This window comes from Bos grunniens, chromosome 2 (assembly GCF_055505025.1).
Source record: "Bos grunniens cultivar Pamir isolate PY7600 chromosome 2, Bosgru_T2T1.0, whole genome shotgun sequence".
Taxonomy (NCBI): domain Eukaryota; kingdom Metazoa; phylum Chordata; class Mammalia; order Artiodactyla; family Bovidae; genus Bos; species Bos grunniens.
In genome coordinates, this window is record NC_141166.1 from 65,668,734 (window position 1) to 65,695,909 (window position 27,176).

Here is a 27,176-nt window from a genome sequence, read left to right on the forward strand (position 1 = left end):
AATCTTGTATCTTTGTTTGCTGCCTACATGAGCTGTCTTTATGCCCAAACCTGTTTAATCCCAAGTAGACCCTTGATAAAAGCAGCTACTATTTATTGAGATCCAACTATATGTTAGGGCTGAGAAGTAGAGTCAATAATTAAGTTTGATTTGTCCGGCTCTGAACTCTTTAGGAATTTGGACTTCATTGTAGGGCTTCTGTCTGTGTGTATGTGTGTACTGAATTATAGGGCTTCCGTGTGTGTGTGTGTGTGTGTGTGTGTGTGTGTGTGTGTGTGTAGTGTGTTTTGGAGAGCTTCTTTGTTGTTTTGGGGGCTAAGTGAGAGAAGGAAGAAATTGGTCATAATTTTCACAAACCTGTCAACCCTGCCTCTAAAATATGGAGTCGTTTTTTTCTTTCTTTTTAAAATGTATTTATGTATTTATTTGGTTGCTTCAGGTCCTAGTTGTAGCATGCAGGATCTTCGTTGTGGTGGGGGCTCTCCAGTTGTGGCTTGCAGGCTCCAGAGTGAGTGGGCTCAGTAACTGCAGCATTTAGTTGCTCCTCGGCATGTGGAATCATAGTTCCCCCACCAGGGATCACACCTGCGTCCCCTGCATTGCAAGGGATTCTTGCAATGGATTCTTAATCACTAGACCACAGGGGAAGTTCCTAGAGTCTTTTATGCTATCCCTTTCTTGAGAGAGATTCTTTATGAGGTATCTCAGTAAATTTTAAATTGTAATTTTGTAGATGTCTTGCTAAACTGCCATTATTTGGTAAATTTTAGGGTCAGAATTTTGGGGAAGCCCTGTAAAACCAGATTTAATAACAAATAGCGTAGCAGCTAATAATGGAATTTCCAAAAGATTTAATTTAAGCTCTCAAGCCACAAAATAAGATTATACAATGAATCCTTTATTTTAAAGGAAAAATACTATTTTTAATTCAAGACCATTCAATTAAAACCATTTGTTTAATTATAAACAGTACACTATAATCAAAGATTATTTTATGCATTAAAACAGCTTGAACCTTTGCTTTTCACACGTAATGTGCTGTATATTCTCTCAAACTTAGTGAGATATTTGTATAAGCATTTTGTGATTCAGAGAAACTTTCCAGATCAAATTAGTGTGGCTTCTTTGTGTATATTATGAAATATTCCAGACATACTAAAAGGCTTAAAGAATAGTAGCTATACTGTCCCTATACTTAACATCCTGCTTAAGATATAAAATGCAACCAGTATGACGGAAACACCTGTTTTACTTCTCCCTAATTGCATATCCTTTCTTTGCTCCAAGAATCATCTCTTTTTCAACATAATGAAACCTATGTTTTTTAATTTTGTGTAAATGATGTGTTATTCTGATGCTTTTGTGACTTGCTTTTTTTGCATTCAGCATACTATTTCTGAGATTTCATCTGTGTTGATGTGCATAGTTCAAGTTCATTCATTTTCACTGCTTGAAGTATTTTGTTGAATGAAAGTTCCATAATTATCTATTCTCCTGCTGATGGACATTTAGTTGGTTCCAGTTTTTGTAATTAACAATGTTAGTACTGATGTTTTTTTACAGTTCTCCTTGTGCACACATGTGAGAGATTCCCAAGAGTACCTACATATGAATGACGTTGCTGGATTGAAAGGTATATGAATCTTCAGCTTTACTAAATATTGCCCAGTTGTCTCCAGAAGTAGAATCCACTTGGATGCCCACCTTAACTGATTAAACTCTCATTGTTCTGCACTCTTGCCAACAGTAGGTATTGTCAGGCTTTTTCGTTTGTCAGTTTGATGAGTAATATATAGCTCATTGTTATTTTGAATTTCTCTGATTACTGGTGAGGTTGGACATCTTCTTTTATCTTATTAGCACTACAGGTATTTTGTTTTTAATACTTGTGTATTATGGCTGAAAGTTATATGCAAAGTTGAAAGCATGAAGTAGTTGCTACTAATTAGAAATGTACCATAATTTTATTTTTAAAACATTGTCAACTTTGCAGATTTTTTGGAGGAAATTATTTGGGGTGATTTTTTTTTTAACAGTATATTATATATTAGATCATGAAATTTGGAATTAAGTTGGTGCTTGAATCCTGGCTCCATGTTTTATGACCTTGGGCATTTAGTGCAATGAATTTTTCCTCATCTTAAAATAAGTATGATTTGGTAATAAAATTAAAGTATGGTTTGGTAATAGAATTAAATCTGATAATATTAACACTGGCATGTAGGACTGTTACATAGTTTAGGGTGAAATAAACATATTCAAATTAAACAATAGTGTGGACAATGGGTGATACTATGCATGCTAAGTTGCTTCGGTTGTGTCCAGCTCTTTGCAATCCTATGGATTCTAGCCTACCAGGCTTCTCTGTCCATGGCATTTTCTAGGTAAGGATACTGGAGTGGGTTACCATGCCCTCCTCCAGGGGATCTTCCCAACCCATGGATGGAACCCTGAGTTTCTTTCGTCTCTTGCATTGTCAGGTGGATTCTTTACCACTAGCACCACCTGGGAAGCCTGGGTAATACTGTGACACATGATTAAGTCAGTTCTGAAATCTGGCAGCATTTGTGAAATGAAAATGCAGCCTGATATTTGATGCTAATATAAGTGAACTTCCTCTCAGGGCCAAATGAGATTGGTGGTATAGCACACCAGAGCAGTAACGTGTGCAGCCCCACTTCTCCACATACACCCACACTCCTGAGTCGGTGTTCATCTTCTGTACCTTGTCAGTTTTCTACCTGTCAGAACATCAGGAACTGTGGTAAAGCTGTCCAGGATCACAGTGGGTAGGTGGGAGTGACCTTGGGACCCTTTGGTTGTCTCGGAATCTGGTCTGGTTCTGGGAATTCTGTCGTTAACTGTGCAGTGTGGGAGAGATGGGCTGGGTGCCTGAGAGCTGATGGAGGAAATGCAGGCTGGTGGATAATAATGAGCTGATGTTATTATCCCTTGCCACAGGAATTTCTGCACATGGCTTCCGAAGATGTGACCATTACAGTTCGCCTCATTCGTTCATTTGAGCATCGCAATTTCAGACCTGTAGTATATCATGGAGTTCATTTGGACCAAACTGTAAAGGATTTTATAGTATTTCTAAAGCAAGGTATGAGATGTCTCAGCCACTTTGTTTTATTAGTGTTTCAAAAAAGAATAGTTGAGTATTAGAGTGATAGTAATCTTTTAAAAGCACTCTGAAAGATATCAATCTGTGTTCTAAGCCAGGTGTGAGGCTTGCTCCTGCTCTGGGCCTTGGTATCAGCAGCAGTATCTCTCCAAGGCTTATTTAGCAACATGTGTGCCTTCCTCAGGGATGGTCACTATCATGTTTGACTTCTCCTTTTTTTTTTTTAATTAAAAAAATTTAAGATCTATGATTCCTCATGAAAAATGGCTTTATGTGTTTGGAGGCTAGTTAACAAGAGAAGGTAGTGTTACCTGGCTGAGCACACAGAGGGCATGCTGGGGAGCATGACAGGAAGGTAGCAGGCCTCTATCTGTCCAGCTAGGAGATCACGAGAGCATCTGGTCATTGTGGGCACAGAGTGATGACCAGCCTCACTGGTGTAGTGTATCATTCCAAGCTCAGCATACAGCAGGTGTGAATGTAGTCTTCATTTAGATAGGTCCTTGGTGGGTTTCTATCCTCTGGTCTTAATTACAGAAGTGTTCCGGTCATCAACATTTGATGAAACATCTAGAATAAGCTTTTATTGCTTTAATTGAATTGCGATTTATATATGGTATAATTTACAGATCTTAGTGTACATTTCTATGAATTTTGGCAGATGTAGCACTTTATATCCAACTTAAGTTTTTTCAACTGACATAATTTGAGATAGAGAAGTTGTGGAAACTCCTGAAAGCTCTTCACACAGGTTCCCCAAATGTCACCATTTTGTTACATTTGTTTTTCTCTCTCCTCCTCCTCCCCAGTTCCTTTCTTACTTTTCCACTTCATTTTCCTCTCTGAACCATTTAGAAGTATGTTGCAGACATTATTCCGTTTTACCTCTGAATATTTCAGGGTGTATTTTCCAAAAACAGGGAATTTGCTTATATTATATATTAACTATATATAGTTAATGTAATGAAAATCAGAAACTTAACATTGAAACAATGCTATCAACTAATTTACAGACCTTACTGAGATTTTACCTGTCCGAGTAAGGTCTTTCTGAACAAAAGAAAATCCAAAGATATATGTTAGTTCAGTTTCTTTAATCTGAATTAATTTCTTCATCCAGGAGTCTTTTTTGTTGTTGTTGATTTTAATTATTTTTTTTGAAGGATAATTGCTTTACAGAATTTTGTTGTTTTCTATCAAACCTCAACATGAATCAGCCACAGGTATACATATATCCCCTCCCTTTTAAACCTCCCTCCCATCTCTCACCCCATCCCACCTCTCTAGATTGATACAGAGCCCCTATTTGAGTTTCCTGAGCCATACAGCAAATAGATGGTTGGCTATATATTTTACATATGGTAATGTAAATTTCCTGTTGCTCTTTCCATACATCTCATCCTCTCCTCCCCTCTCCCTATGTCCATAAGTCTATTCTCTGTGTCTGTTTCTCCATTGCCTATAAATAAATTCTTCAGTACCATTTTTCTAGATTCCATATATATGCATTAGAATACAATATTTAACTTTCCCTTTCTGACTCACTTCAGTCTGTATGATAGGTTCTAGGTTCATCCACCTCATCAGAACTGACTTAAATGCATTCTTCTTTATGGCTGAGTAATATCCCATTATGTATATGTACCAAAACTTCTTTATCCATTCATCTGTTGATGGACATGTAGGTTGCTTTCATGTTCTAGCTATTGTAAATAGTGCTACAATGAACAATGGGATACACGTGTCTTTTTCAATTTTGATTTCCTCAGGATATATGCCTAGGCGTGGAATTGCTGGTTCATATGGTGGTTTTATTCCTAGTTTTTTAAGGACTCTCCATACCGTCTTCCATAGCGGCTGGATCAATTTACATTCCCACCAGCAATGCAAGAGCATTCCCTTTTCTCCACACCCACTCCAGCATTTATTGCTTGTAGACTTTTTGATGATGGCCATTCTGACCGGTGTGAGGTGATATCTCATTGTAGTTTTGATTTACATTTCTCTAATACTGAGCGATGTTGAGCATCTTTTCATGTGTTTGTTAGCCATCTGTATGTCTTCTTTGGAGAAATGTCTGTTTAGATCTTCTCCCCACTTTTTGATTGGGTTGTTTGTTTTTCTGGCATTGAGTTGTGTGAGCTGCTTGTGTATTTTGGAAATTAATCCTTTGTCAGTTGTTTCATTTGTTATTACTTCCTCCCATTCTGAGGGTTGTCTTTTCACCTTACTTATAGTTTCCTTTGTTGTGCAAAAGCTTTTAAGTTTAATGAGGTCCCACTTGTTTACTTTTGTTTTTATTTCTGTTACTCTAGGAGGTGGGTCATAGAGGATCTTGCTTTGATTTATGTCATCAAGTGTTCTGCCTATGTTTTCCTCTTAGAGTTTTATAATTTCTGTCTTACATTTACGTCTTTAATCCATTTTGAGTTTATCTTTGTGTGTGGTATTAGGAAGTGTTCTAATTTCATTCTTTTACATACAGCTGTCCAGTTTTCCCAGCACCATTTATTGAAGAGGCTGTCTTTGCCCCATTGTATATTTGCCTCTTTTGTCAAAAATAAGGTACCCATAGGTGCATGGGTTTATTTCTGGGCTTTGAATCTTATTCCATTACTCATTCTATGAGGCCACCATCACTCTGATGCCAAAACCAGACAAAGACAACACACAAAAGGAAAACTACAGGCCAATATCACTGATGAACACAGATGCAAAAATCCTCAACAAAATTTTAGCAGACAGAATTCAGCAACACATCAAAAATCTCATACACCATGATCAAGTTGGGTTTATTCCAGGAATGCAAGGATTCTTCAATATATGCAAATCAATCAATGTGATACACCATATTAATAAATTGAAAGATAAAAACCATATGATGATCTCATTAGATGCAGAAAAAGCCTTTGACAAAATTCAGCACCTGTTTATGGTGAAAACTCTTAAAAAAATGGGCATAGAAGTACCCTGCCTCAACATAGTAAAGGCCATATATGATAAGCCTATAGCAAACATTATTCTCAATGGGGAAAAACTGAAAGCATTAACCCTGAGATCAGGAACAAGACAAGGGTGTCCACTTTCACCACTATTATTCAACATAGTTCTGGAAGTCCTAGCTACAGCAGTCATCAAAGAAAAAGAAATAAAAGGAATCCAGATCGGAAAGGAAGTAAAGCTCTCCTTGTTTGCAGATGACATGATATTGTACATAGAAAACCCTAAAGATAATATCAGAAAAATACTAGAGCTAGTCAGTGAATTTAGCAAAGTTGCAGGATACAAAATCAATACACAGAAATCACTTGTATTTCTATATACTAACAATGAAAAGTCAGAAAGAGAAATTAAGGAATCAGTCCCACTCACCATTGCAACAAAAAGAATGAAATACCTAGGAATAAACTACCTAAGGAAACAAAAGAACTGTACATAGAAAATTATAAGACACTAATGAAAGAAATCAAAGATGACATAAACATATGGAGAGATATTCCATGTTCCTGGGTAGGAAGAATCAATATTGTGAAAATGACTATACTACCAAATGCAATCTACAGATTCAGTGTGATCCCTAACAAATACCAATGGTATTTTTCACAGAACTAGAACAGAAAATTTCACAATTCCTATGGAAACACAAAAGACCCTGAATAGCCAAACCAGTCTTAAGAAGAATGGAGCTGGAGGAATCAACCTTCTTGACTTCAGATTATTCTACAAAGCTACAGTCATCAGGACAGTATAGTACTGGCACAAAAACAGAGATATAGACCAATGGAACAATATAGAAAACCCAGAAATAAACCCATTTGGGAGTCTTTTATTGTGTTTCATCACATTGGCAATTTTGAATAGTACAGGCTAGTTTTTTTGTAGAATGCTTCCCTCAGGTGGGTTTTTCCAGTGTTTTCTCTATTAGATTTAGGTTATGCTTTTGGCAGAGAAATCATTGAAATGATGCTGACCTTCAGTGCATTTACACCAAGTCACACATGCTGTCGAATGGCCACATTGCTGACAATGGTGACTTCAATCAGTTGGTTAAGGCAAAATCAGATTGATTATATTCTTTGCAGCCAAAGATGGAAAAGCTCTATACAGTCAGCAAAAACAAGACCAGGAGCTGACTGTGGCTCAGATCATGAACTCCTTATTGCTGAATTTAGACTTAAATTGAAGAATGTAGGGAAAACCATTAGACCATTCAGGTATGACCTAAATCAAATCCTTTATGATTATACAGTGGAAGTCAGAAATAGATTTAAGGGACTAGATATAATAGAGTGCCTGATGAACTATGGATGGAGGTTCAGGACATTGTACAGGAGACAGGGAGTAAGACCATCCCCAAGAAAAAGAAATGAGAAAAAGCAAAATGGCTGCTGTCTGAGGAGGCCTTACAAATAGCTATGAAAAGAAGAGAGGCAAAAAGCAAAGGAGAAAAGGAAAGATATACACATTTGAATGCAGAGTTCCAAAGAATAGCAAGGAGAGATAAGAAAGCCTTCCTCAGTGATCAGTGCAAAGAAATAGAGGAAAACAATAGAATGGGAAAGACTAGAGATCTCTTCAAGAAAATTAGAGATACGAAGGGTACATTTCATGCAAAGATGGGCTCAGTAAAGGACAGAAATGGTATGGACCTAATAGAAGCAGACGATATTAAGACGAGGTGGCAAGAATACACAGAAGAACTGCATAAAAAAGATCTTCATGACCAAGATAATCACGATGGTGTGATCACTGACCTAGAGCCAGACATCCTGGAATGTGAAGTCAGGTGGGCCTTAGGAAGCATCACTAGGAAAAAAGCTAGTGGACGTGATGGAATTCCAGTTGAGCAATTTCAAATCCTAGAAGAAGATGCTATGAAAGTGCTGCACTCAATATGCCAGCAAATTTGGAAAACTCAACAGTGGCCACAGGACTAGAAAAGGTCAATTTTCATTCCAGTCCCAAAGAAAGGCCATGTCAAATAATGCTCAAACTACCGCACAATTGTACTCATCTCACATGCTAGCAAAGTAATGCTCAAAATTCTCCAAGCCAGGCTTCAGCACTATGTGAACTGTGAACTTCCAGATGTTCAAATTGGATTTAGAAAAGGCAGGGGAACCAAATTGTCAACATCCGCTGAATCATTGAAAAAGCAAGAGAGTTCCAGAAAAACATCTACTTCTGCTTTATTGACTATGCTAAAACCTTTGACTGTGTGGATCACAATAAACTGTGGAAAATTCTGAAAGAGCTGGGAATACCAGACCACCCGACCTGCCTCTTGAGAAATTTATATGCAGGTCAGGAAGCAACAGTTAGAACTGGACATGGAACAGACTGGTTCCAAATAGGAAAAGGAGTACATCAAGGCTGTATATTGTCACCCTGCTTATTTAACTTATATGCAGAGTACATCGTGAGAAACGCTGGGCTGGAGGAAGCACAAGCTTGAATCAAGATTGCCGTGAAAAATATCAATAACCTCAGATATGCAGATGACACCGCCCTTATGGCAGAAAGTGAAGAACTAAAGAACCTCTTGATGAAAGTGAAAGAAGAGAGTGAAAAAGTTGACTTAAAGCTCAACATTCAGAAAACTAAGATCATGGCCATCACTTCATGGGAAATAGATGGGGAAACAGTGGAAACAGTGGCTGACTTTATTTTTTTGGGTTCCAAAATCACTGCAGATGGTGACTGCAGCCATGAAATTAAAAGATGCTTACTCCTTAGAAGGGAAAGTTATGGCCAACCTAGACAGCATATTAAAAAACAGAGACATTACTTTGTCAACAAAGGTCCATCTAGTCAAGGCTATTGTTTTTCCAGTAGTCATGTATGGATGTGAGAGTTGGACTATAAAGAAAGCCGAGCACCAAAGAATTGATGCTTTTGCACTGTGGTGTTGGAGAAGACTCTTGAGAGTCCTTTGGACTGCAAAGAGATGCAACCAGTCCATCCTAAAGGAGATCAATCCTGGGTGTTCATTGGAAGAACTGATGTTGAAGCTGAAACTTTGGCCACCTGATGCGAATAGCTGACTTATTCGAAAAGACCCTGATGCTGGGAAAGATTGAGGGCAGGAGAAGGGAACGACAGAGGATGAGATGGTTGGATGGCATCACCGACTCAATGGACATGAGTTTGAGTAAATTCTGGGAGCTGGTGATGGGCAGGGAGGCCTGGCGTGCTGCAATTCATGGGGTCGCAGAGTCGGACACGACTGAGCGACTATACTGAACTGAACTGAAGGTGATAGCTGCCAAGTTTCTCTACTGTAAATTTTGATTGTACTTGAAAAGTAACTTGTTAGGGATACATTCTGAGACTATGTGAATGTCCTGTTACTTCCCAATCTTTCATCCACTAGTTTAGCATTATTTGATGATTCTTGCCTGAATCAGTTATGATATTCGGCAAACAATGATTCTTCTTATTCCATCATTCCTTTTACATATATTAGTTGTTTTTCTACAGTAAGGAAGAGCTTTTTATCCTACCCCCCCATTCCTACTCCTGCCCCATGTATTTAATCTTTGGTTTATATCATTGTGCACTCGCGGATACTTACTTTATTCAGAGGATTATAATTCTTTATTTTTATTATACTCTGATGGTCTAATCATCCTCATTTTGGCTGGGGGTAGCCAAAAACACTATTCAAAATTGCCAATGAAAGACAATAAAAAACTCCTGAATGAAGAAATTAATTCAGATTAAAGGAACTGAACTAACATATGTCCTTGGATTTTCTTTTGTTACAGAAAGAAAGGACAAGGCTCCATGTCCTTTTAACATGTCCACATCCTTCTTTGAGCACTTCCTTACTTTTTGATCTAAGATGTTGCAGATGTGTCCTGTTCTTTTCCTACCCCAGCCCTGGGATCAGTCATTTCTCTGAGGAGCTGTGATTCCATTACTGGGGAATGTTATTGGGAAACCACAAACTTGGTTTATATGTGTGCAATGTAAGTGTACATAGTTAACTTTTAAAAATGTAGTGAATTCTTGACATTTTGCTTCCTGATTGACTTTGTAAAATTTCTAAACTCTTCTCCCTTCCTTTTTTTTTTTTTCATCTAATTCAAGTGGCTTTACTGCTCGGTGTTACTTGCCTAAGAAGAAAGCATGGTGTTTTAACTCATAGAGAAGACAGGCTAGTCACTCTACTTGTTAGGGGGAGATTGAGAGTTGGTGCTAAGATATTGCCAATTACAGAGTGTCCTGTTTTTGAAAGGCTATCACCAAAAGTATACTCAGATTTTGAAATAAAAACAAATCCCTACTTTTCTTATTTTAAAATCTTTGTGTGTATTATGGGTTACAGTGTTTCTTAGTGTTAGTACAGTAAGTGCTCTGCTTGGTACAGTGCAGAATAGATTCTCTGAAGCCCTTGAGAACAAGATGTAATCATCAGGCTGCTCTAGTGCCAAGGGAAGATATATTCTCCCCAGGGTCACTGTGTTCTTTTCCTTCCCAAGTACCATAGAATTGCTCCCCATTAGAGCAGTGGTGTGGATCACTGCAAATGCTCAGCACAGCCTACTCACATCTTTCATCTGTTACCTGTTTCTATTAATATTGTACATGTGGGAAATGTGTTCCACTGATTAAAAGATAAACTTTGGGCTTCAGGCCTTTCTGAGCTGTGTGCTCTGTGCCTACCTTTGTCCTCTAATTTGAGGTACAGTGGAACTCTGCAAAGTTAGTGAATTTACCTTTTATGAATTGTGTACATAACAAAGACCAAATAGCTTATTACTGAGGAATTTTTGAACTAATTTGTGCTAAGAGCTTTATGTAGATTTTCTCATTTCATCCTCACAGCATCCTTCTAAATTAGGAACTGGTATTATCTCCATTTTGCAGATGAAGAAACTAAAGAGCAGAGAGAGAAGTTGAGAAGCTTGCCTGAGATTACATGGCAAAAACAAGGCAAAGCTGCAGTCCAACCTTGCAGTTTAGCTATACAACCATGTACGCCTAAGCAGTACACTCAGTTGCCTCTTTATTCTTCTCTATTACCTTACTTGCTTAAATAGAATCTCTGAAATAAATGGATTTGCTTAGATTCAAAAGAGTCTTTGAATTTAGTTCATCATGCTCTACTGTTTTATTTTTAGTTGAAGTATAGTTGATTTACCATGTTTCAGGTATATAACAAACAGATTCACACACATACATATTCTTTTTCAGATTCTTTCCCATTATAGGTTATTATATTGAATATAGTTAGCTCCCTGTGCTTTACAGTAGTCCTTGTTTAAATTTTATACATAGTAGTGTGTATCTGTTAATTTCAAATTTCTAATTTATCCTTCCCACCCTTTCCCTTTGATAACCATAGTGTTATTTTCTATGTCTGTGAGTCTATTTTTGTCTTGTAAAAAAGTTCATTTGTATTATTATTTTAGATTCCACAGATAAGTATATAATATTTGTCTTTCTGTGTCTGACTTAACTTCATTTAGTATGATAATATCTAGGTTCATCCATGTTGTTGCAAATGGCACTACTTTGTTCTTTTATATGGCTGAGTAATATCCCATTTTATTTGTATACCACATCTTCTCTATCCATTCCTCTGATGATGGACATTTAGGTTGCTTCCATGTCTTGGTTTTGTAAATAGTGCTGCTGTGAACATTTCCGTTAAGAGTTTTTGTCTATTTTGGATATGTGCCCAGGAGTGGGGTTCCCAGATCATATGGTAACTCTAGTTTTAGTTTTTTAAGGAGCTTCCATCCTGCTCTCCATAGTGACTGCACCAATTTATATTCCCACCAACAGTGTAGGAGGGTCCTGTTTTCTCCACACACTCTCCAGCGTTTATTATTTGTAGACTTTTAAAAATATTTTCATTTATATATTTATTTGGCTGCACCAGGTCTTAGTCTCTGGGCACGTAGGATCTAGTTCCCTAACCAGGGATTGAAGCCAGGCGCCCTGTACTGGGCACACAGAGTCTTGACCACTGGACACCAGGGGAGTCGCCTATTTGTAGACTTTGAGGGTGGCCATTCTGACTGGTCTGAGGTCTGGTCTGATCTCATTATAGTTTTGATTTGCGTTTATCTAATAATTAGCAATGTTGAGCATCTTTTCATGTGCCTGTTGGCCTTGCTTTAATGTTTTGAACACTGAAAGCTGGAAGGATGCTTGACATCATGGCACAGAGAATCTTGTATACAAACCGAATGTTCATTGGGGTTATTTTAGATGCCTTCTTGCCTTTCCAGCTGTCCTTTTGATAAATCACTTTTGCCATCCATAGTTTAACATGGTCTCTTCCCATAATTGTCTTTTTCTCCCTCAACCAAGAAACTTTGGTTAAATTGGATCCATTCTGCCTTGAGAATCATTGAACCACTATACCATCCCATTAAAATCTAAAGTTATGTAAATAGAACAAATAAGTGTAGTGGATATAAACTAGCATTTATAAATAAGTGTAAATATAATAATACCTAAGATTGTATCCATATATAAGCATATAAATATAGTAAAACAAATCTATTATTAACATAGGGGAAATGGATATTGATCAGATATTTTGATCATAGAGATATCATGTATTACCTTATTTAGATGACAAATTTTCAGAATAATATACAAACCAATTATCTAGACTATATGACATTTTAATTATTTCTTGATCTGGCATTTTAATACTTTGCAATACTTTAGATTTGGGTTCTGAATGTAAAATAATTTCATCTATTAAATAAAGAAAAGCTGTGGAGATTTTATCCAAACGTCCAACTCAGAACTCAATTCTTTATACCCCGTTACTCCCAGTGAACTGTTACTTTGTAGAGCAGTCTATTCTGATGGGTGACTACTAGAATAGTTAGAAAAATTTTCCTTATCTTTTAAATCTTTATTTATTTGTTTATATTTAATTCTCCCCTCCACAGTTTCCCCTATTATTAACATATTAGTATGCTGCATTTGTTGCAATTAATGAACCAATGTTGATGTCGTATTAAGTACAGTCCATAGTTGATTCAGGTTTCCTTAGTTTTTACTGATGTCCTTTTTCTGCTCCAGGATCCCAGCCGGGATACTACATGACGCGTAGTTGTCATGTCTCTCTAGGCTCTGTGAACTGTGGAAATTTCTCAGATTTTCCTTGTTTGAGGACTTCCACAGTTTTGGGGAGTACTGATCAAGCTTACTGTAGGATATCCCTCTATTGGAATGTGCCTGATGATTTTTCTCATGATTAGACTGGAGTTATGGGTTTTCGAGAGGAAGATCACACAGATAGTGTCACTTTTATCATATCACATCATATCAAGGGTACATATTTTCTAAATGATTTATGGTTGTTGATGTTGACTTTGACCACTTGGCTGAAGTAGTACAGGTTTCTCCACTGTATCACTGGTTACTCTGGTATCTCCCTGTTCATAAGGTACTCTGGAAGGAAGTCACTATGCACAGCGCACAGTTAAGGAGTGGGGAATTATGTTCTCCTTCCTTTAGTGTACAATAGCTACATAATTTACTTGAAATTCTTTTGCATGGGAGATATTTGTTGCTCAGATTGTTATAGATTTGGTCACTGAAAACTTTCAGTTGTCTTCTATGCCCCTTTGATGTATGCCGTCTGTGTGTGGTTTTTAAGATGGTCCAGGCTAATTTTGTGTATTTCCCATGCCAGTCCTAGAACCAGCCATTTCTCTAGGAGCCTTGGTTGCTTTTATTGGAGTATGGTTTTAGACCAAAATCTGGGTGCTAGGTATGCTCTTCACTACTTTAATTTCTTAGGCTTTCTTGACAGAGCAAGGAAATATGTCAACCTGTGTATTTACACATATGTATAAATATTTTCATATTTACCACCTGAATCTGTATGTTAAATGTGAGTTCTTACTGATGTTTCCAACTCTAATCCATTATCACGTGGATCATTTCAGCCTTCTCTGTTTGCTTATCTGTACATCCTCACTCCCAATTGTGAGAAACCTGGCTCCCATCATCTGCCATCCATTTATTTACCTGTTTAATTCCAGTATACACGTATGGGCTTCCCTGATAGCTCAGTTGGTAAAGAATCTGCCTGCAGTGCAGGAGACCCTGGTTTGATTCCTGGGTTGGGAAGATCCCCTGGAGAAGGGAAAGGCTACCCACTCCAGTATTTTTGGACTTCCCTTGTGGCTCAGCTGGTAAAGAATCCGCCTGTGATGCAGGAGACCCTGGTTCGATCCCTGGGTTGGGAAGATCCCCTGGAGAAGGGAAAGGCTACCCACTCCAATATTTTGGCCTGGAGAATTCCATGGACTGTATATTTCATGGGGTTACAAAGAGTTGGACACAACTGAGAAACTTTCACTTTCCCTGGAGAAGGAAATGGCAGCCCATTCCAACATCCTTGCCTGGAAAATTCCATGGACTGGGGAGCCTGGCAGGCTACAGTCCCTGGGGTTGCAAAGAGTCAGACACGACTGAGCAACTTAAACTTAACATACAGGTATAGCTGTATTAGAGTTGTTATTTGGTACTCTGTGGGAAACAACTTGATATTAACTAGAATACAGTGCTTTTGTGATTTCCTTTTGCCTTGCTGCTGCTACTGCTGCTGCTAAGTCGCTTCAGTTGTGTCCGACTCTATGCGACCCCATAGATGGCAGCCCACCAGGCTCCCCCGTCCCTGGGATTCTCCAGGCAAGAACACTGGAGTGGGTTGCCATTTCCTTCTCCAATGCATGAAAGTGAAAAGTGAAGTGGCTCAGTCGGGTCCGACTCTTAGCGACCCCATGGACTGCAGCCTACCAGGCTCCTCCGTCCATGGGATTTTCCAGGCAAGAGTACTGGAGTGGGGTGCCATCGCCTTCTCCATCCTTTTGCCTTAGTCTTACAAAATCTGTTCATTGCCAGAGTTATTTAGATCAGCACCTTTTTTCTCTCTCTTCAGTAAGATTGTTTCATATATTTGCAATACATTTATATTCTCTTCTTACCCTCTGTGTTCTTTCCTGGGACCCTCTGTCTTGTTTTTTTTTGTAGTTGTTTTGTTTTGCATACATTAAAGTTCACTCTTTGTGCTGTAAAGTTCTATGGGTTTTGTAGCCACCATTATAGTATCATACAGAATAGTTTAATTGCTCTAAAAATCGCCCATGCTTCTTCTTTTCATCCTCTTTGCAAGCCCCTGGTATCCACCGATCTTTTTATTGTCTCTAGTTTTGCTTTTTCCGGAATATCATGTACTTGGAATCATACAGTATGCAGTCTTTTCAGACTGGCTTCTTTCACTTAGAAACATGCATTTAAGGATCTTCTGTATGTTTTCATTGCAAGTCCTGTCTTCTTAACCTCCTTTAACCTGGAACAGGTCTCACCTTCAGTTATCTGTCATTTTATTGATTTTTTTTATTTTTGAGAAAAAATCCAAATCTGAGTTTTTATAGAATGCCCCACAATTTGAATTTGTCAGATTGTTTTCATATGATTAGATTCAGATTAGACATTTTTGACAGGATTACCATGTAGGTTGCAGGTTGACAAAATCACGAGCTATGGGTCAGTCTGACCTTCCCCCTGTTTTTATAAAGTTTATTGAAACACAGCCACACCCATTTATTTACATATTATATGTACTGCTTTTGTATTTCAGTGGCACTTAAATAGTTGTGACAGAAACCATGTGGCTCACAAAAACTAAAATATTTTTTACTGATCTTTACAGAAATAGTTTGCTGATCCCTAACATTGGTGATTCCTCCTCACTGCATCATATCAGGAAGCACTTGGTTATTGGTAGTATTTATGAACTTACCGGATCAGCCGTTTATTAGAGAAGAATTAAACTGAGGAATGGCCAGATGAAAAATATGCATAGGACAAAGCATGGGGAAGGGGGGTGGAACTTCCGTGCCCTCTTGGAGTGCACCATTCTCCCTGGTATCACCATGTGTTCAGCAGCCTGGAAGCTCTCGTGATAGATGTTTAAATCATTTGGTTAAGATGCTGTCTACTAGATTTCTCTGTTGTAAAGGTATCTTTTCAACTAATAAATAGTTGAGACCATATGTGTATGTTGTTTCCAATAGTTTTAGTATCTATTTTGTTTTTAAATTCATTTTTAAATTTTTTGGCTGCACCAAAACAGTTCCTCAACCAGAGATCGAACTTGTGTCCCCTGTATTGAAGCCTGGAGTTTTAACTTCAGGACTGCCAGGGAAGTCCCAGTTTTAGTATCCATTGATGATCTTTACCCAAATCTCTGGTAGTTGCAGTAACTGGGATTTTTTTCTAACTCTGTGACTCCTTCCATGTTTATTATCTAGCACTTTTTTCTGTAAAGAGGCACTCCCCTGGTGCCCCTCCTACTTAGAAAGGAACAGGATAGTTTTATAGTAGCAAAATCATAGCACATTATCACCTTATCAGAAAGGGACCATTCCTTCAATATAGTGTTAGGGTAATACTCTCTTGTTTGTATTACAAATGTACTATAGATTCCTTAGTTTAAATATTCCATAAATTTAAAACGTGAAATAATACTTTATCTTCTGTGGCTATGACTTAACAGAATGAAAATATAAGCAATGAAGAAAGTAATGCTAACTTAAGGATAGTTGGTGGTTACTTCTGGGAAGGGAGGTCGATGGTACTAAGGAAAGAAATCTTTGATTCCTGCCAAACATCAAAATGAATCAGCCATAGGAGTACTTATGTCCCCTTCCTCCAGAGCCTCCCTCCCACATCCCACCCTTTCCCAGCCTTCTAGGTTGTCACGGAGCCCTGGTTTGAGTTCCCCGAGTCGTACAGCAAATGTCCATTGGCTGTCTGTTTTATGTATTGGTAGTGTATATGCTTCTACAGCATCCACTTCTGTTAGAAACTTTTTCAGTAAAGTTGGAATAGAAGGGAACTCTCTACCTGATTAAAGATAATTGTGAAAAAAATGATACCTTTCATCATATTTAATGGTGAAAGACTGAGGATTTTCCTCCTAATATAAGGAACTAGGCAAGATATTTTCTTAGAAATTGCTTCTATTAAACACTGTGCTGGAAGTTCTAGCCAGTTCAGTAAGACAAGATAGAGAAATAAATGGATCCAAGTTAGAAAGAGGTAAAATTGTCATTATTCACTGGTGAGTTGATTATCTTTGTTGAAAATCCTATGGAGTTTATAAAAACACTACTGGAACTAGTAACTTGAGCTTTTAGCAAGGTTGTAGGGTATAAATGAATATATAAAAACTAATTATGCAATATACAGTTGGAAACTAAAAAAGAATAATAGCATCCAAAAAATTGAAATAGGGTATATTCGATAAGAGTTGTAAGACTTTTGCACTGAAAACTCTAAAACATCACTGAGAAGTTTAAAAAGACCTAGATAAATGGAGATATACTATGTTCATAGATCAGAAACCTCAATATGGTTAAGACGTCATGACTCCTCAAAATAATGTATGGATTCCAATCCCAATCAGAATCTCAGCAAGCTTTCTTTTTTCCTTCAGATAATGTCTACTTATTCTAAAGTCTATGAATAAGTTACTCTAACATGTTCAAAAATTATAAGGAAAGTAAAAAAGACATAATATATAAATAAATAATGATATAAATAAATCACAGAAAGAAATAAGTTGAAAGAGTTACACTATCTGATTTCACGACTTATTACTGTAAAACTATGTCAGGCAGGATTCAGTGGTATTGTTATACAGATGACATGTATATCGATGAAAAATAGTCCAGAGATAGTCTTATACGTATGTTTAATTGGTTTTTGATCACAGCATTTTAGGGGGAAGCTGTCATCTTTCTAAAAAGAAGCTGAAACAATTGGATATTCACATGCAAATAAATGAACTTGAACTCTCACCTGTTGCCATACACAAAAAATGATTTGAGATTGGTCAAGGCCTAAATTTAAAATCTGAAACTATAAAAACTTCTGAAAGAAAACATAAGAGAAAATCTTAAAGACTGATTTTGCAAAATTTATTAAAGTACAATGAGCCCCCCCCTCCAAAAAAAATCTAGCTAGGGTTCATCAAAATTAAAAACTTTTGCTTTTTAAAATACACTGTTAAGAAAATGAAGAGGCAAACCACAGACTTTGGAGAAAATACTTGTAAAACATATATTCAACAAGGAATTTGTGTCTAGAATAGTAGTAACTAAAGAAAGAAACCAAACTCTTACCACTCAAGTTATATGACATATAACCCAATTAAAAAAATGGGCAAAATATTTGAACATGCACTTCATCAAAGAAAATGTATGGACGACGAATAAGCACATTCGGTGATACTCATCATCAGTCTTTAGTGAAATGCAAGTTAAAACCACAATGAGAGCATAACACACCCACTTAACAAGACTGAAATAAGAAAGCTTTAGAAGTTAAAAACCAAGTTTTTGGCTAGGATGTGAAAGAACTGGAGCTTCTTATCTGTTGCTAGTGGGAGCGTTAAAAAGGTACCACTTTGGAAGATGATTTGGCAAATTCTTGACAAGTTAAACATACGAACCTACCGTACAACCCAGCCATTCCACCTGTAGATGTAATGAAAGTATATGTCTACATATGAATGCTCATTGCCGTATTCATAGCGGTATAAAATGGGAAACAACCTTTTTCATAAGGAAGTGTTTGTTCTTTTCCTCTTCCTCTTCAAGCATTTTTATATGTAAAGTTCACCTCACCAGAATGTGTTTAACATCTAATCTTTCTTTTCTTTTGCCACCGCAGAAGATACCAGCTTTAGTCCTACCCTTCTTAGTGTGGCAGATGGAAATTGGGAGGGCTGGTTTCTAGTCCTGGCTCTTGATACTTTGGGCTGATCGACTGCCTTCTTGGGACCTCAGTGCCCTAACCTGCTGATTAAAGGGATTAAATGATGCATTTTTACTCATGTCTGTTTTTGAGCACCTGCCGTGTGCCAGGCACTCTGTTAGGCTTTGGCAACATGATGAAGGAAATAGGCTGTAGTCCTCGCCCTCACTGGAACCAGTATTTATTAACATATGATGTGCCAGGCACTGTCCTAGGTTTTGGGAAGACGGGCCATTGTGTCTTAATCTCTAGGAATTTATGAATTAGTAGAGAAGAGAGACCAAACTAAGTAAACAAAGCTCTAATTGTAAAAAATGTTATGAATGAAGGAATATGAGAGGAGACCCCTATTTTAGTAGGGCTGTCCTGGAAGGCCTCTTTGTGGAGGTGACAGCTGAGCTGAGATCCACAGATGGAAAAAAACTACTCCTTTCATCTCTGTCATAGTCTCTTCTCTCAGAAGCCTAGACTTGTGAGGTCTAAGGGGGTGATTTGGTGTCCTGACTGTAGACATCTCTAAATGAAAATAGTTTCATGGCACTGTTTCTTCTGTACCTTAGTCCTTTCTTCAGGGAGTTTTGCTGTCTAGTTTAGGAAATACCAATGGCAATAAATTAAACAGATTTAATTCTTCTTTCTGATATTTAGTCAACACTTCTTTGGCTTATAATTCAAAAGTGAGAAACAAAAGATAAAATGAAGTTCTGTGCTCCGCTAAGGCTAAAACAGGTTTCAGATGGAGGTTGGGCAGGCGAATGTGGACTCCACAGACAGGTTTCCTTTGGCCTACAGCATTTTTTTTTCTTTTTTTCTTTTCTGGCTGCATTGAGTCGTAGTTGCTGCACATGGGATCTTCATTGTGGCAAGTGGGCTTGTTGCCCTGTGGCATGTCTTGCCTGGGAAATCCCATGGACAGAGGAGCCTGGTGGGATACAGTCCATGTGTTCACAAGAGTAGGATATGACTGAGGGACTAAACCACCACCAATGTGGGGATCTTAGTTCCCCAATCAGGAATCGAACCTGTGTCCCCTGCTTTGGAAGGTGAATTCAACCACTGGATAACCAGGGAAGTCCCTGCCTACAGTATTTTAAAAGTCAATACAATTCACCTAACCTCCCTCCCCACTCACCCTAGACTTAGTGTTTCCATTTAAATCTTTAGGTGACCAATTAGAATGAAGGGACTGCACCTCCTTTTATGGGATGCTTGCTCTTACCTCATGGCCCTCCTGTTTGCCCAGCCTCACTCATTCCTGTCATCTAGTTGGCCTCCTGTGATTGTGTTTGTCTAAGAATCATCTCAGCAGGTTTTCATTTTGAGTCTAAATATGCTTGGGACTGGCCGGCTGTGAGTCTGATTTACAGATGTGGGGCTGGGTGATTCTAGCATGTGGCAGGTGAGATCATAGCCCTAGCTGTGAACACACCTTTGTTACAAGATTCACAGGGAGCGTGCCCTCTCAAGAGTGGGGACTTGTCTCAGTAACTTCTTATTTTCCCTGTCCCTGGAATACTTGGTAGTGGGTACTTTAAATGCTTGTAACGTAAATGAATAAATTATATTTTAATTTTGGTATTTATTTGACCTTTAAAATTTGGGCTTTCCTGGTGACTCAGTGGTAAGAGAATCTTCCTGCAGTGCAAGAGATGTGGGTTTAATCCTTGGGTCAGGAAGATACCCTGAAGAAGGGAATGGCTACCCACTCCAGTATTGTTGCCTGGAAAATTCCATGGACAGAGCAGCTTGGGAGGCTACAGTCCATGGGGTTGCAAAAGAGTCGGACATAACTTAGTAAATAACACTTTTTCACTTTCACTGACCTTTAAAAGGTTAAATGTACTTGAACACTTTTCCTAATTCAGATGTGTAGGTTTTTAAAAAAGTTTTCTTTCGTAACACATTCCTATGGTTTTTAAGGATGAATATGTAAAAAGGAATACAGTGAAAAATCTCCTTCCCACTTCTGTTCTTTATCAGACCAGTGCATCATGCTCTCTCCCATGGAAGTATAAACAAAAGCAAATACATATTCTTATTTTTCCTCTCTTTTATTCAAAAGGTAGCATACTAAAAATAATGCTCTGCCTTATACCTGCTTTGCTCTTAAAAAATTTTTTTATTTAATTTTTGGCTGCATTAGATCTTTGTTGCTGCGCACAGGCTTTCTCTAGTTGCAGCACGCGGGGGCTACTCTCTAATTGCTGTGCACAGACTTCCATTGTGGTGGCTTCTCTTGTTAAGGAGCACCAGGCTCTAGAGCGTGGGTTCAGTAGTTGTGGCGCATAGGCTTGGTTGCTCTGTGGCATGTGGGATCTTCTGGACCAGGGACTGAACCCATGTTCTCTGCGCTGGCAGGCAGATTCTTAACCACCTGGACTACCAGGAAAATCTGCGTTCTTTACTCTTGACATATCTTGAAGATCTTACAATGTTAGTAAAGAGCTTCCTTCTCCTTCTTTTTTGGTTGTTTTACTGGTTGTTGAAAAATATGTTTAGTTGTTTGGACGTATTATAGTTTATTTAGGAAGTCCCCTCATTGAAAGATACTTGGATTTTCCCAGGCATTTGCTATTGCGAACAGTGCTACAGTTAGTACCTTTGTTTAAGTCATTTCATACACACACACACACACACACACACGAGTGTGCAAAGTATATTTCTATGGTAAATTCTCCAAGTGGAATTGTTAGGTCAAAGGATATATGCATATGTAATTTAGATATATGTTACTTAATTCCCTCTGTAAGGGTTGTAGTTTAATTAATTATAAATGAACACTAATACTAGTGTTTGAAAACACTGTTTTAAGAAAATTTTACAGTTTCTTTGCTGAGTTAGAGTAGTTACATTATAGGTTGTATGAATTTTGGTAAGAGTGATAAGATTGTTCCAGATCTTTGGTTTCTACTACTGACCCCAAGGGATTCTCAGATTCATGTGCTAAATGAACATCAACTATATAATAATGTTTCACACATACTTACTATATATTTCAAGTGTATGTAGATGCTATTGTATAATAAAATGCCAATTCTCTTAATACTATGACTATTTGAATATTTTATAATAAAAATACTCTTTATCTTACAGATATCCCTTTGAGGACCAGCCTCCCACCACCATTCAGAAATTATAAATATGGTAACCAATTTTTCTTATTCTTTTAAAACATATAATTTCACATTAGTTTTATTTTGAAGTGAATTTAAATTTGGTTTTCAAAAATGAGTTTGCAATCTGTATATACAAACCAATATGGAAGTTATTTAAAAATATAGGAATTCTAGTATATCGTTAAAGTAAATACTACTTGTGTCATCAAGTGGCGTATTTATGAGGAATAGCATGTTTGGAAAATGATTTGAAATGAATTTCTTTGTCAGGTAATCAGAAAAGGAGAAATGATTAAAGACTGGGAATTAAAAGAAGAGATTTAACATTTTAGATGTCAATAACTTGAGTATGTTGGCTTCCCTGGTGCCTCAGTGGTAAAGAATTCATCTGCCAATGTAGGAGCTGCTGCTGCTGCTGCTAAGTCGTTTCAGTCGTGTCTGACTCTGTGCAACCCCAGAGACGGCAGCCCACCAGGCTCCTCTGTCCCTGGGATTCTCCAGGCAAGAACACTGGAGTGGGTTGCCATTTCCTTCTCCAATGCATGAAAGTGAAAAGTGAAAGTGAAGTCACTCAGTCGTGTCCAACTCTTTGAGACTCCATGGACTGCAGCCTACCAGACTCCTTTGTCCATGGAATTTTCCAGGCAAGAGTACTGAAGTGGGTTGCCATTGCCTTCTCCAGCCAACACAGGAGAGGCAGGTTCAATCCTTGGGTCAGGAAGATCCCCCGGAGAAGGAAATGGCAACCCACTCCAGTATTCTTGCCTGGGAAATCCCATGGACAGAGGAGCCTGATGGGCAATAGTCCATAGGGCTTTTAGCAAAAGAGTCGGACTCTACTTAGCTGACTAAACAACAACAGCAACAACTTGAGCGTGTTACACAGTAATTTTATACGTTGCAGTTACTGACTTTAAAATGTAGTAATAAGTCAAGAAGCTAGGTTTCATTATTCATTATAAAGATGTACAGTTATTAACCTTCAGGATATTGACACTCACCAAACTTTGGATTTGAGACTTCACTTGAGAATTACGATGCACCTAATAAATATTTCTGTTAATTGGCGCAGACATTTTAAAGCATAAATTTTTAATTACCCTAGATCATTTCTGGAGTGGTTTTTAATTCTGCTGCCATTTGGTAGAGCAACTTATGACATAAAATACTTTGAAATCACAATCTTCACCGTGTGTGTGCATTTTAATATTCAGAGATTAATTGTGAGGTCACAAGGGGTAGTCAAGCAGAAGTTAAAGGCACTGAGTCGAAAGTACTTTGATTTATTGGACTTCAAGAATTTACATACTAAATATTGAATAAGAGAAAGGAATAAAAAGCATGATTAAGTAAATATGAAACTTTTCAGTTCTGTCTTTCACAGCTTTCAAAGTGTCAAGCCTTGACATACAACCTTAAACTTGAATCTGTCTACAGATGCCACTTCAGATTGGCATAGTTACATATGGGTTCCCTTTTTTACATGCTGTAGATGTGTATTCAAACTTGTGTTCCATGTAAATTATTTTGAAAGATAAGTTTTAGATAATGAAGTTATCAAAATATCTGGCTACTAATCATCATGATGGTAAATAATGTATTCCTTCAATTTTTCCCTTTGTTGGTATTTGTATATTTAGGTGTGATGTTGGGTATGTATATTAGTTTGTTAATGGGTGGAGTATCTTCTTGCATTGATTCTTTTATCATTTTATAGTGTCTTTCTTTCTTTTATGGCCTTTGTTAAAAAGTCTGTTTTGTCTGACATGAGTATTTTGCCACCCCTGCTTTCTTATCCTTTTTGTTTGCATAAAATATCTTTTAAAGTCTCTTTTTACTAATTGAATTATACTTAATTTATGATTTCTGTTATACAACAAAGTGACTCATATATATGTATGTATGTATGTGTGTGTGTGTGTGTGTGTATTCTTTTTCATTATGATGTATCCCAGGACATTGAATATAATTTCCTGTGCTATACAATAGGACCTTGTTATCCATCCATTCTATATGTAATTTTTGCATCTACAAAACCCAAGACTGCCGGGAGAAATGTCAATAACCTCAGATATGCAGATGACACCACCCTTATGGCAGAAAGTGAAGAGAAAGTAAAGAGCCTCTTGATGATGGTGAAAGAGGAGAGGGAAAAATCTAGCTTAAAACTAAACATCAGAAAACAAAGATCATGGCATCTGGTCCCATCACTTCATGGCAAATAGATGGGGAAACAATGGAAACAGTGAGAGACTTTATTTTCTTGAGCCCCAAAATCACTGCAGATGGTGGCTGCAGCCATGAAATTAAAAGATTCTTTCTCCTTCAAAGAAAAGCTATGACAAACCTAGACAGCATATTAAAAAGCAGAGACATTACTTTGCTGACAAAGATCTGTCTAGTCAAAGCTATGGTTTCTCCAGTAGTCATGTATGGATGTGAGAGTTGGACTATAAAGAAAGCTGAGTGCCGAAGAATTGATGCTTTTGAATTGTGGTGTTGGAGAAGACTCTTGAGAGTCCCTTGGACTGCAAGGAGATCCAACCAGTCAGTCCTAAAGGAAATCAGTCCTGAATGTTCATTGGAAGGACTGGTGTTGAAGCTGAAACTCCAATACTTTGGCCACCTGATATGAAGGACTGACTCATTGAAAAAGACCCTGATACTGGGAAAGATTGAAGGTAGGAGGAGAAGGTGATGACAGAGGATGAGATGGTTGGATGGCATCACCGACGCAATGGACATGAGTTTGAGCAAGCTCTGGGAGTTGGTGATGGGCAGGGAAGCCTGGCATGCTGCAGTCCATGGGGTTGCCAATAGTCAGACATGACTGAGTGACTGAACTGAACTTGGGAGATTGACCTAAGAAAATATTGGTACAATTTGTGTCAGAAAATGTTTTGTCTGTGTTCTCTTCTAGGAGTATTTTGGTGTCTTATGTTTACATCTTTAGGCCATTTTGAGTTTATTTTTGTGCGTGTTGTATGGATGTGTTCTGACTTTACTGATTTACATGTGGCAGAATCACTTGCTAAAGAGACTTCCCCTTGTATACTGTTGCCACTTTGTCAAAGATTAATTGACTGTATGTGTGGCTTTATTTCTGGGCTCTCTGTTATGTTCCATTGATCTGTATGTCTGTTTTTGCCCCAAACCACACTATTTTGATTACTGTAGCTTTGCAGTATTGTTAGTATTATAGTATCAATCGACTCCTTCCTGAAGTTTGGGAGAGTTTGCCTCCTGTTTTGTTTTTCCCTCAGGAGTGCTCTGGCAGCTGTGGTCTTTTATAGCTCTGTACGTGAGTCTTTCCTATCCCCTCACTCTCAATGTATTTGTGTCCTTCACCCTAAAGTGGGTCTCTTGTAGGCAACATATTGTAAGCTTGTTTTATTATCCAGTCTGTCACTCTAAGTCTTTTGACTGGAGCATTTAGTTAATTGATAATTAAGGTAATTATTGCCAGATATGTTTTTATTGCCATTTAAACCTTGTTTTGCAGTTGATTTTGTACTTTTTCCTTGTTCCTTTTTCTTTTACCATGGTGGTAGATAACGTATCTTTCTTATTAGTCCACCTTATTAACATCCACTTGTCCTATTATTTCTATACTACTCAGATGAATTGGCAGGAAAAACGAACACATTTACCTGTGAGGAAATTAGAGAACCACCATGGTTTTGGTAGAATTCAAGTGACTGTGTTTGGCTCTTTAACAATCTGCCACTTTGTCTTTGACAAGAAATGCTGAAGTGTTCCTTGCTCACCTGTCCTTGTCCTGCAGTATTGCTACAGGGATACTGAGGGACTGAACACAGTAGGTGTTGGGGAGTGGAAAGGGCACAGAGTCAGATTTCATTTTTGTTAGTTGCCATCTCTGTGCCCTTGGACAAAGGTCCAGTCTCTCTGCCCGGCTGCCAAGAGTCAGAGATTTCTCAGAGCCCTGCCTCCCATTTAATTGGCATCTGCGTCTATTACTGATTTACCCTGGCCAGATAGTGTGTTCTTAAAGCACAGGGGATGTTGTCTTATTTTTAAATTCTTTTTGTTTAGGCATGGTGTATGTGTGCAGTGAATGTTTGTTGTTGTACAGTGTGAGGCTGCTAATTCTGTTTGTTTCTAAGGCTTGGGAGATTACATTAAACAATGTGAACACATTAAATACTCTGCAAACGTAAATCTTGTTTTTATCTTTATGAGGTTGTTTTCCTCAAGAAATCTTCACTAAGGAAACAATACCAGCAGAAGTTGTTTCTGTTAATAATTAACATTGTTTTTTTTAAGAAGTAAAAACAAGTGAAAAAGATGATTTAACAAAGAAAGGGGCATTTCTTTTTTTTTTTTTAATTTTATTTTATTTTTAAACTTTACATAATTGTATTAGTTTTGCGGGGCATTTCTTTTCTTCCCAATTTCTGTTGGAGAGAAAAATCTGGTGAAAATTTATGTTCAAAGCATTTCTTTTTCTAATAAAAATAAAACGTTGCCTCCTTATTGTGGGGTTGCAGAGCATATCGGAGCAAAGATATTTCTAACTTAAAGGTTATTAGCAAAATATATAGAACATGATGACACTTGGAGAGGTCAGTATGCAATTTTGCAGGTCGATTATAACAGACTTTTAATCAAGGTCCTTTTGTTTAAAAAGAAAAAAGCAACTACTATTGGCTTCTCTAACTTATCTCTAGTAACAAACAATATATATTTATAGTGAGAAAAAGAGTATAATAGGTAACTCAGTATAATAGATAATTCAAAAGTCACATTTGTTTGTTTTCTTGTGTACATTGTAAGCTTATTTTTTAGCCATTGTGACCTATTTTATATCCTAAATGTGTATATTTCACTTAGGTAAGATTGATTTTTATAAGGCTACCTTATATTAAAAATTGTAATAGGCAATTGAAAGTTTACTATTTAAAATAATGAGCATTTCAGAGTGCCTGTTCTTAACTAAATAGGTACCCTAATTCTTCTTTATTATTAGAACATAGTTAAATCAAGGTTTTTTTTTCTTTAACAGAGTCTTTCATTTCACTGAAATTCCTTGTTGAATCAAATAGCATGATTGATAGAAATGAATTTTAGCTTAAGGTTAAGAGTTTATTCAGATATAATAATATATG

General features: G+C 37.5%; 1 protein-coding gene across 17 annotated transcripts in view; it reads left to right on the forward strand.

Moving 5' to 3' along the window:
* Positions 1 to 27,176, forward strand: part of C2H2orf76 (chromosome 2 C2orf76 homolog) — a 105,350-nt gene that overhangs the window by 61,383 nt on the left and 16,791 nt on the right. For 7 of the 17 annotated variants that reach the window (XM_086349837.1, XM_086349808.1, XM_086349828.1 and 4 more), the window contains 3 exons: positions 1,564 to 1,633; positions 2,962 to 3,106; positions 22,028 to 22,078. In XM_086349837.1, the coding sequence (XP_086205963.1) occupies positions 2,974 to 3,106; positions 22,028 to 22,078 (184 nt within the window). In that variant the 5' untranslated portion in view covers positions 1,564 to 1,633; positions 2,962 to 2,973. Of the gene's footprint in view, positions 1 to 1,563; positions 1,747 to 2,620; positions 2,790 to 2,961; positions 3,107 to 22,027; positions 22,079 to 27,176 lie in introns of those variants that run through there. The other 10 variants (XM_086349791.1, XM_086349802.1, XM_086349919.1 and 7 more) reach the window with 4 other exon arrangements.